Below are 11,809 nucleotides of genomic sequence, written 5' to 3'. Positions count from 1 at the left end.
CCAGGCTGTATGTAGGCAGACTTTAGCTGTTGTAGACACGGTGTTACTCACCTATTGAGAAGAAACAACGCAACCTCGGCGTCCGATCGCAGGCCTCCGCTCCTTGAGTTCTCTCCAGCGCTGGAAAGCTGATCCGATATACGGGTCCTACTTCGTAAATACTATAGAACTCATTATAATCAGTGATGCTGTCTACACGATGCGGCGCGACATGACAAATCCCCGACAGAAAACTGCTGCTGTGTTCTATTTATGATGTATTGACACAAATTTCAAATGATTTTCAACTGTCGCGCCCGGTGTAGACATGCTGTAAGCCTTCTTTTGTTCCGCAGACGGTTTCCTCTTTTGTTTTTTATCCGCCATCTCTATCTTTCTGTTGTCGCTCGGCTCGCTAATGTCCGTCCTGTGCACTGAACGCTCTCTCCTCCACATCATGAGTAGACACGCCCCTTACTGCTGATTGGCTACAAGTTTGTTTTGGTACTCGGCCCGACTAAAGCGTTTTTGAAAAAATACATACCCCACCTTTAAAGGTGTTTCTTGTGTTTGAACTGGTTTTGAGGATGGCATTTCTCAAGACGAGAGCATGTCTTTAGAGACTGTCATATGTTTGCTGAGAGTGATGAAAGGTTGTGTGCAAAGCCCTTCTATGGAGATGGTTTGGGTGTGTTAAATGCAAATGACTAACTTTAGGCACACAACCACTTATTTAGTATACTCCAAACATTAGAACATGCTTAAAAACAAAGTCATGTGTGTACACGTGTTGTGAACTGAGACTTATTGTTTTTGTGATGATGATGACATTCAGTCTTTATGCAGTATAAAACAATGCCTGTAGTTGATACTTGAGCATGTGATATGTGTGATTTCATGATCATGTACTATATTCTGACAGGTATAAAGCAGTGGTGCATCAATGTCAGGTGTGCAAGAAAGAGTTCAGGGGGAAGACCAACCTCATGTCGCATTTCAGAACACATTCAGGTAAAATACACTACCATTCAAAAGATTTTTTTTCCCCCCTGAAAGAAATTATATACTTTTATTCAGCATTAAATTGATCAAAAGTGACAGAAAAGACATTTATAACGCACGCATTTATAAATGGAGTTTTGAACTTTCTATCGATCAAAGAATCCTTCCGCAAAAGTATTCTTAATAATAAATGTTTCTTGAGCAAATCAGCATATCAGAATGATTTCTGAAGGATCATGTGACACTGAAGACTGGAGTAATGATGCTGACAATTCAGCTTTGATCACAGGAATAAATTACATTTTACAATATATTCACAAAGAAAACAGTCATTTTAAATTATAATAATATTTAATAATATTGCTGTTTTACTGTATTTTTAATCAGTCTTAGTGACTATTAATCAACAATTAGAATAAAAAAAATCTAACAAACAATACAAAATTTAACTAATAGATATCACCTTATTTCCCTATTTGATACATTTTTTTTTTGTATTACAAGTTTTCTGAAATGTTATGTTAAAATATGCAAATGAGGCATTATCTAATTAAATATGTACTTATTTACATACTTTTCCAGGACAGAAATCTGAACATTGAATAAAGCCAGGTTCAAAATTTGTTTTTCATTTTGTTGACATATTAATAAAGTCAAAGGTTTTTACAGAGGAGATTTTCGACATTTCTTTATGACACTCCATAAATCAGCAAATACTGTCAGCAGCCAGATTTTTTTTTACAATGTTTTTAATAATGAAATATTGGTCACACTTTATTTTAATGTCCAATTCTCATTATTAACAAACCATTAACTGCGACTTTTGCCTCAATAAACTGCTAATTTGCTGCTTATTAATAGTTATTAAGGTAGTTGTAGTTTAGGTATTGTGTAGGATTAGGGATGTAGAATATGGTCATGCAGAATATGTGCTTTATAAGTGCTAATAAACAGCCAATATGTTAATAATAGGCATGCTAATTAACAACTAGTCAATTGGTCCCTTTTCTAAAAAACATTGTGTAAAATCAGGCAAACACATATATGAACAGACAACTTAAGAATATAGATAGGAATAAAAGTCAGGTTTGGTGAATGCATGTGTAGTACTCGAGACCGGTCTTGGTCTTGAGACCAATGTATATTCATTATAAAAATAACCAAATACTAAGAAATATCTTTGATTTTTACCTGTTGCTTGTTTTGTTTTATTTTAAACAATTTTAAGTAATCTTGAGGCCCCCTTGGAAGTTTGTTGAGGCCCCATAGTGGGCCCCGGCCCCTGGCTGAGAACAAATGATTTATACTGTTATGCCGGGTCAGAAATTATTGTGAATAATATGAATTGTCTTGGTCTCGGATTAGGTGGTCTTGACTACAACACTCTGCATGTGCTACTGAAGTAGAGATTTCTGGATTTCTGGCTCATGAGAAAAAACTCATTTTGAAAATACAGCTTTTAAAGATATGTATTGTTGAAATCTATATTGAAATCTACAGGTGCAAATAGACAAAGTGTGATTTAAATGAACACCAAATGAAAAGACAAATAGCTCAAAATAGACCAGTGCATGAAATAAAAAATCTATGGTTTTGACTAATGTCTCGCTTTAAGGGCAAATTGTGACATTTCTGCTCCGCAATTTTTTTCTGATCCCATATTTTGTTCTCATCAGGTGAGAAACCTCACCGTTGTGTGATCTGCAACCAGACCTTCCGCATCAAGAAGACTTTGACCAAACACATGGTCATTCACTCAGACGTACGTCCGTTCAACTGCCCGCACTGCAGCGCTAGCTTCAAGCGTAAGGACAAGCTGAAGTATCACGTGGATCATGTGCACAACGGCCGCCCGCTCGAGCAGCAAGAGCCCAACCTGTCTGTGGACCCCGCTAGCAAGCTGACCGAGCCGCTGCCGTCAAACGGAACGCCCAAACCGTATCACAACACACCTAAGACCGTGCTGCAGAGTGTGGCGGCTGACGTTTGCGTCCCTGTGACGCTCATCCCCGTCCAGATGACTGAGGAAAGCCATCTTGCCGTGCACGGGACTGTGAGCCAGCAACAGCAGACAGGCTACCAGTCCGCCACTGACCTGGTGTTCTTAGAAAAGTACACCCTCACGCCTCAGCCGACCAACATTGTGCATCCGGTGCGGCCCGAGCAGATGCTGGACCCTCGAGAGCAGTCTTACCTGGGAACGCTCCTGGGACTGGACTCGGCTACAGCTGTGCAAAACATGTCTAGTGCTGAACATACGCATTAATGCGTCACATGAATTCATTTTGGTCATCAGTCTTTGTGCTGTTCTTAAAGGAACACTCCACTATTTTTGAAAATAGGCTAATTTTCCAACTCCCCTAGAGTTAAACAGTTGAGTTTTACCGTTTTCGAATCCATTCAGCCGATCTCTGGGTCTGGCGGTAGCACTTTTAGCTGTAGCTTAGCATAGATCATTGAATCTGATTAGACCGTTAGCATCTCGCTCAAAAATGACCAAAGAGTTTCTATATTTTTCCTATTTAAAACTTGACTCTTCTGTAGTTACATCGTGTACTGAGACCGACAGAAAATGAAAAGTTCCGATATGGCTAGGAACTATACTCTCATTCCGGCGTAAGTGAATGAATAATAGTTTCTGAATTCACCAGCCCAGACCAAAGTTTGCTTGTGTTTCTGTAAATAAAGCACTCTGGAACACTGAGTTCAGGAAGTTATTTCATACTGCTTGTTACAGGCTTGTTTTTGTCCGGGTGTTCAGTCACATGGTGGGATGTTGGGAAAAAAAAGTTAAAACGTTTTAGACACAACAATTTCAAACCATTTTTATACTGTTAACTGGTTCGAGTTGTTATATCTGTTTAACCATGTAAAGCCAGACAAATAACAGTAAGAACAAATTAGATTTTTTTTTTTTTTTTAAATGGAACAGTTTATTTTACCTTCATACAAAATCTTTAAAAAAAAAGCATGAATGCATATGCATTTTTTTGTTGTTGTTGAGTATCACATTTAATGCATCAGGCTTTTATGGTTCATACAGTATGATATAGTAGAATATGATGGTCATAACAAGGAAAAACCGGTTTTATGACTTTTATGATTTAGAGATGAACTAATAAACATTCCTCAAAAGCCTGATGTGTGACATTTAATATCTGATTTTCTAAATAATGATAAATGTATAATCCGGTAAGCCTAAGTTGATTCAGTCCCGTAGTTGTTCATCTTAAAATATAACAATATATCAACAGAAGGATAGTAGATTGTGTACAACAGATGTTTGTTTTTTTGATCATGTTGATAATTTAGAGGCCCAAGAAATATGATACCGCACACAAGATGATTTTAATATAGCACTTTTGTTCTGTTGTCTTTCTGCAATGAGCTGTTGTTTGAGATGTACAGTAAGATGTACAGTAAGGTCGGCAGAAGGCCAGAGCTAATGAGTACAATATTTGGCCATTTCATTTGATGTGTCACACTGCCTCCCTGTGGTCAAACACCAACAGCTCTTATTCAACACAGTTTGGATTCTCCAACTTTTTGATTTGAAGCAAGGAAGCAACCTTAATTCATTTGAAATGTTTCATTAATTAACCATGTTTCAGTTGATGATTCCAGAAGTTATGTTCTATATCGATATTACCTTTATTGAAGTATGTTCTTCAATGTAAACAATAGTTATTGAGGGAAAATAAAAAGAAATGTGATTTCAGTTTAATTTTTGGATTAGATTTTGATTATTTTAATATATATTAAAATACTTTAATAAGTCATCCTGTAGCCCCTGGGAAGTTTGCTGAGGCCTCCTAGTGGACCCCGGCCCCACAAAACTGAAAAAGCAGAGCAACAGGAACGTTTATCATTTGTAGGGCCTGTCACCAATCCACCGTTTCTTTCTCACTACGTAAAGAAAGATTGTATTGTTCTGCCCCAAATAAGACAGTGTGGAAGCAGCAGTAACATGTTCCACATTGACTTGTTTGGCCGCTATTGCGTCTCAGGTGAAGTACATGACCATGAGTCCTGTACTGGAGTTTGCTCTGTATGGTATTTGTCTGTATATTATTTTTCTCACCTTTTGGATCAGAGGTTAAAATGGTTAAATGTTTCCATTCCAATCATCTGCACTCTGTGTGTCTTCTCTGTTGCCGTCTGTCCGTTTCATTTGGTCTCAGTTGTGCTTGTCATCTTTCCATTTCACTATGGATTTATAGGCAAGAAATGATTAGGTGTTTGTTTTGAAAAGTGAGCTTCTCTGATTGAAAGTTGCCATCCAAAGCACATATATAGGCCTACCTATGAATGCCATATATAGTAGGATAAGTTGATATTAGTTGAAGCAACTTCCCATTAGTTGCCCAAAATCCATCGGAAACATCTTCAGATGCTATTTTTAGGGTGTTCTTATGCCTTTCTGATCTGCCATGGGAAATTACAACCCTGTGCATGTGTTTTGTACTAAAGTTTTATTTATCTGTATATTATTTCTCACCTTTGGATCACATGTTAAAATGATTCAAGGTTTCCATTTGGATCATCTGCACTCCCGGTGTCCTTACTGTTGCTGACTGTCCTCAATTTTGTGACTTACCTTCATTTCGTGGGTTTATGTTTTGTTTTTGAGATACCTTCCATTTTTGGCCCAAAAAAAAGAAATGGGGTGTTATTTGTTTGGTTTCCATTCCGTGACGCTAGTTTAAAAGTGAGTTTCTCCGTCTGATGGTTGGCAACAATAGCATTGAGGGAAAATGAATACCTATGAATACGAGTCTATCATTAGCAAAATATCCAATATTCATCAGAAACATCTCCAGATGCTCCTTCAAGGGCTGTGGAGTTGTTTTTCTGATCTGCGGTGAAGAATGAAGCACAAGCCAATTTAGATATTTCCATTAGAAGTGTCTATGTGCTAGTCGTTTTTGTATTTACAGAGCAAACTCCAGTAAACCCAAAAGAACTACATGGTCGTGTTCATTTCCTCCACCCGAGATGCAGCCGAACAAGTCTTTGGAAAATACTAGACAGACAATTTATGTCGCTTATTAACAAACATTACACAACCCTAGTAATAATTAATTTACATATTTTCTAGAAACTAATGCAGTCATAAACAGATATATACACTTTGACATAATTCCTGACCTATGGAATTATGTAATGAAATAGGGTTAAAGGATATAAAAAAGGATATTCAGTACGAGTTCAAAAGGTAATAAAGCCTATTTGATTTGACATCCTAACGCTGCATAATTAGATAAAAAGCACTGTTGTGGGAGAGTTAATGCAGAAACTGAATATATTACATTTTTATACTCATCTAAACACCTGTAATTTACTGTTATTCAGAAAACATTAAAAGTAGTTACTGAAGGCTAATATGTAAAGACTTTCAAATCAAATTTTCCCAAACGAATACCAAAGCTACCATTCAGTACTTGAAAGACAACCTTTTAAAGCTCTTAAAAGGTTGGTGAATATTAGCCGACGAACAATAGAAGCAGATGTGGACAGGGACACAAACTCAGAAACATCTGGATTCCAGATGAAGACGAGAACCTTCACATTCCACAAGCTGAACCCATAAAACACACACAGACACAAGTGTACTCCAAGCATGTCACAATAAAACTATATTTATAAATTAAAAAAAAGAAATCTCCTTAACATGGTACTTCAAAAATTCTCCCAATACAATATTGCTGACAAACACTGAAAAATATATTCTCAGTAAAAACAAGTTCCATGAATAATGAAATATCTGCACGAGACATTTACTGAGAGTAAAAAATTTAAAAAAGGGCAAAAAAAGTTAAGAACCTCCAAATACGCGCTAAACAAGGGCAACAGAAATTTGGAAATTTGACATTTACGTCCTTGGTTGGACTACATTCACCTTGAATCCTCACACCCATATAGTGTTGTAACTAAATCCCATTCAATTATTGCTATTTCTCTCAAAATCTCTCTTTTTTTGTCCCATTTTTTTTCTTTGCTCCAACCGCACATTTCCCTTCCAAATTCCAGTGATGAAGATTAATAGACATGTGACACTTGACCCAATGAATGAATGAAAACGGAGTAAAAACTAAAACTAAATATTAATCAATCGAGCAACACTAAACATACTAAGTGCTCGGTCCCTAAATGTGTCCTGAATTTTGACGGTTTATAATACTGTTGATAACTCACTGCACAAAACGCGTTGTGGTTGACGCAAATCAACTTCAAACTTGTTGCCTGTGAATCTGAATTTAATGTAGCATGGATTGTATTTTCTTTTACTTTGTGTAGTTTTGTTAGTTTTCAAGGATGAGGGTCATGTCCTTGTTGATATCATTATAATTTGACTAGCTTTTAACTTGTGACAATTTGGCGCCAAAAATCTTTTTCTCCTCACTTCAAAAGGTAATAAAGCCTATTTGATTTGACATCCTAACGCTGCATAATTAGATAAAAAGCACTGTTGTGGGAGAGTTAATGCAGAAACTGAATATATTACATTTTTATACTCATCTAAACACCTGTAATTTACTGTTATTCAGAAAACATTAAAAGTAGTTACTGAAGGCTAATATGTAAAGACTTTCAAATCAAATTTTCCCAAACGAATACCAAAGCTACCATTCAGTACTTGAAAGACAACCTTTTAAAGCTCTTAAAAGGTTGGTGAATATTAGCCGACGAACAATAGAAGCAGATGTGGACAGGGACACAAACTCAGAAACATCTGGATTCCAGATGAAGACGAGAACCTTCACATTCCACAAGCTGAACCCATAAAACACACACAGACAAAAGAGTACTCCAAGCATGTCACAATAAAACTATATTTATAAATTAAAAAAAGAAATCTCCTTAACAAGGTACTTCAAAAATCCTCCCAATACAATATTGCTGACAAACACTGAAAAATATATTCTCAGTAAAAACAAGTTCCATGAATAATGAAATATCTGCACGAGACATTTACTGAGAGTAAAAAATTTAAAAAAGGGCAAAAAAAGTTAAGAACCTCCAAATACGCGCTAAACAAGGGCAACAGAAATTTGGAAATTTGACATTTACGTCCTTGGTTGGACTACATTCACCTTGAATCCTCACACCCATATAGTGTTGTAACTAAATCCCATTCAATTATTGCTATTTCTCTCAAAATCTCTCTTTTTTTGTCCCATTTTTTTTCTTTGCTCCAACCGCACATTTCCCAAATATTTTGAGGTGATATTGTACATTTAGTAAAACGTCTTAATCTGTTATTGTAAGCATGAATTCTTTGCTTATGCTTTAGTAGACTAATTTCTAAGACCTAAGTGATGTTGGGGCTCACAAGCTACTGAATTTTAGGTCAGCACTAATCCTAATTCTAATTGGCTGCACTAGTAGGCCACGTTTTTTTTTTGTAATTCATAAGGCAAAAAACAGTCTGGGCACTTCTGCTCGCAACAGTCACATGATGTCGACGAAGAACTCCCCATTGGCTGTGTTGCACGAGCGTCGGGAGCCCGTGAGTTCGGGGGGGATGCTGGCGAGGTGGCGGCCGGACAGCGACCCCGGGCCGGCTCGTGCAGATCCCTGCTTCAGGCTGTAGCTGTGAGATCGTGAGCTGCGCACGCTGCCCTCGCTGGGCGGCACCGAGCGCTCGCTGGGGGCTCTGTCTCTGCGGAAGTCAAAGTCATGAGCGTCGACCATTTCGCTTCCTCCTCCTAACCTGAAGTCTCCAGCTGGGGTTTTCCCCTCAGTCCTGCTCCAGCTGCAGTTTGAACCGCTGCTCCCTACGGACAGTAACGTTAACGTGAGTGAGCCGCTGTTTGAGATTGTGAGCATTAGGGCTGCCCCCTAATAGTCGACTAACCGTTAATCGACCAGAAGTGGCTTGGTCGACCAAAATTTTATTAGTTGCTTAGTCTAATAAATTTTTTTTTTAAAAAGTCATGCAGTCCACGACGGACAGATTGTTAACGGCTCGGTCTATGGTACAGAACATTGAGCAGGACGCTCACATATCATTAATCGACTCAAATATGGCTTTTCATCTGAAATACGTACGTATTAGCAACTTTACATGGCCGCTCAATCTAATGTTAACCTAGAGAAATGTGCGCCGTTCAAGTGTCTGTGCGGAGTGTGTTAGCTGAACAGTAGCTCACTGCAGGACAGATGAAGGCGCTGGTGTGCTCACTTGCTCTTAAAATACTCCTTCATACAGATACATACAGATAAGAGTAATACATCTTTCGAATCTGTAAAGACTCAACGTTTAGTTGTGTGCACTCACAATAACAACAACAAAAAAAAAACGCGCTTTTGTAAAATAATGAAAGCAAACCGGATGTGCTTTCTGCCATCTCGGTCTCTGTGAACTTGAGCGCGAAACTCCGAAACTCTGTGTATACTTGCCTTACAGACATGAAAAATATATCTATAGAGCGCGAAATGTCTACTTTCAAATGAACCAATTCAAATGGAAAACAAATATTCTCAGATTATGTAATCCATATGAAACATGCATACAGGCGCATCCACTACTGCGGAGATGATGAGTCAGCGTCGCCGACTTCATCTCTTAAACCGAAAGCACTAATTTATCAAAAAATTATTGCAGCCTCCTTACTGTTTTTCACTGATACATTCATAATCCTTACTTCTGCCGGTGTGCTGTGGCAAGCTTTATGCATGTGCTTCAGTGTTTATTAGGCTAGGCAATTAAAGGCGCATTATAATGATTTAAATGGTTTATTAATAAATGTGCGATTAGTCAACTAATGCTTAAAATGACGACTACTAGTCGACCAGAAAAATCAGTAGTCGAGGGCAGCCCTAGTCAGCAGTGTGATTTGAGGTGACTCACCTTCGCTGTGCTGGCTGCCCGCGCTGCCTCCACCGGCTTCAGAGTAGCTGTGAGCTGCATCCGGGAGGGAATGGGCTGGTGGGTACTGGTAAGGGAACGCGGTGGGCCAGGGAGCTTCAGCAGGGTGAAGCAATGGAGCGAGAGTGTCCTGATCAGACGCCCCGCTGGATCCGTCATGCTCATGCAGTGAAAGATGGGCCATGTCTACAACAAAACATAGTCAACGTTGATAAGAGTGTCAGCACAATGTAAAACTGAATGTACAGTGACTATTTCGTTAACGAAAAATATTTGCTGATGACCATTTAAGTTGAAATGACAATGACATCATTAAAACCTCTGACTATATCAACTTGCATTATTGTTGACCAAAAAAAAAAAAAAAAAGATGTTAACACTTTCTTAAACCAAATAAAGAGGAGAAAAAAATATCAACCTCAACATGTTTCCATGCTTGGGGTTGCCAAATGTCAAGAGTTTAAATCCCCCTATCAGAGCTTCTCTCTTAAAAAGGACACATTTTCCGCCCTGTGTTCTTCTTTATCTTCACAACCTGGCAACGGTTCATTCTCTCTTACACTACGGAAAAAGCACTGATGATATGGAAACGTCGACAAACTTGTATGTTGAGTTTAGTGATCAACAATCGAAATATTCTGCTGAAATGAAAGTATTTTTTGTTGTTTTAATAGAAAGACATGAATATAATTTGGAATTATTGGAATTAATATTAGGAATGTCTGTTTAAGCTTTACTGGTTTTCATAATGAAGAGACTGTGCTTATATTTATGATAATGTAACAAATCAGAAAACTAGATTTGGTGAAATAAACCATGTGTATGATTATAGATGAAAGTGGAATTCTCCGTTTTTAGCTTTTGAGAGAAGTTTTGAGTTTTACCAGTTTTCATAGACTGTGGTTATATTTATGATAATGAATCAGGAAACTAGATTATGTAAAATAAACCACGTGTATGATTAAAGATAAAAGTGGAATTAATATTAGGAATGTCACTGTTTTAGTTTTTGAGAGAAGCTTTTGAGCTTTACCAGTTTTTATAATGTAGAGACTGTGCTTATATTTATGATAATATAATAAATCCGTAAACTAGATAAGGTAAAATAAACCATGTGTATGACTATAGGTGAAAGTAGGGCTGGGCGATATAGCTAAAAAATGTATCAACGATATAATGTTTCATATCGTTCGGTATCGATAATTATTGAAATTTTTTATAACCTTTTGTAAAACAAAAAGCGCGACCCCGGGCCGGCTCGTGCAGATCCCTGCTTCAGGCTGTAGCTGTGAGATCGTGAGCTGCGCACGCTGCCCTCGCTGGGCGGCACCGAGCGCTCGCTGGGGGCTCTGTCTCTGCGGAAGTCAAAGTCATGAGCGTCGACCATTTCGCTTCCTCCTCCTAACCTGAAGTCTCCAGCTGGGGTTTTCCCCTCAGTCCTGCTCCAGCTGCAGTTTGAACCGCTGCTCCCTACGGACAGTAACGTTAACGTGAGTGAGCCGCTGTTTGAGATTGTGAGCATTAGGGCTGCCCCCTAATAGTCGACTAACCGTTAATCGACCAGAAGTGGCTTGGTCGACCAAAATTTTATTAGTTGCTTAGTCTAATAAATTTTTTTTTTAAAAAGTCATGCAGTCCACGACGGACAGATTGTTAACGGCTCGGTCTATGGTACAGAACATTGAGCAGGACGCTCACATATCATTAATCGACTCAAATATGGCTTTTCATCTGAAATACGTACGTATTAGCAACTTTACATGGCCGCTCAATCTAATGTTAACCTAGAGAAATGTGCGCCGTTCAAGTGTCTGTGCGGAGTGTGTTAGCTGAACAGTAGCTCACTGCAGGACAGATGAAGGCGCTGGTGTGCTCACTTGCTCTTAAAATACTCCTTCATACAGATACATACAGATAAGAGTAATACATCTTTCGAATCTGTAAAGACTCAACGTT

The 11,809-nt window shown here is 38.3% G+C and overlaps 2 protein-coding genes across 2 annotated transcripts in view; one reads left to right on the top strand and one right to left on the bottom strand.

Moving 5' to 3' along the window:
• zbtb41 (zinc finger and BTB domain containing 41) overlaps window positions 1–3,337 on the top strand; it is a 12,463-nt gene extending 9,126 nt beyond the window's left edge. Inside the window, exons 11-12 of the mRNA XM_016537416.1 lie at window positions 902–990; window positions 2,658–3,337. Coding sequence (XP_016392902.1) covers window positions 902–990; window positions 2,658–3,247 — 679 coding nt within the window. The 3' untranslated portion in view covers window positions 3,248–3,337. The remainder of the gene's footprint in view (window positions 1–901; window positions 991–2,657) is intronic.
• A 4,508-nt stretch (window positions 3,338–7,845) lies between these two features.
• dvl3a (dishevelled segment polarity protein 3a) overlaps window positions 7,846–11,809 on the bottom strand; it is a 17,076-nt gene continuing 13,112 nt past the window's right edge. Inside the window, exons 14-15 of the mRNA XM_016537357.1 lie at window positions 11,120–11,323; window positions 7,846–8,555 (exon numbers count right to left, since the gene is read on the bottom strand). Coding sequence (XP_016392843.1) covers window positions 8,434–8,555; window positions 11,120–11,323 — 326 coding nt within the window. The 3' untranslated portion in view covers window positions 7,846–8,433. The remainder of the gene's footprint in view (window positions 8,556–11,119; window positions 11,324–11,809) is intronic.

Source organism: Sinocyclocheilus rhinocerous, unplaced genomic scaffold (assembly GCF_001515625.1).
Source record: "Sinocyclocheilus rhinocerous isolate Xijiao unplaced genomic scaffold, SAMN03320098_v1.1 scaffold306, whole genome shotgun sequence".
Taxonomy (NCBI): Eukaryota; Metazoa; Chordata; class Actinopteri; order Cypriniformes; family Cyprinidae; genus Sinocyclocheilus; species Sinocyclocheilus rhinocerous.
This window is presented reverse-complemented; position numbering and strand designations above follow the sequence as displayed.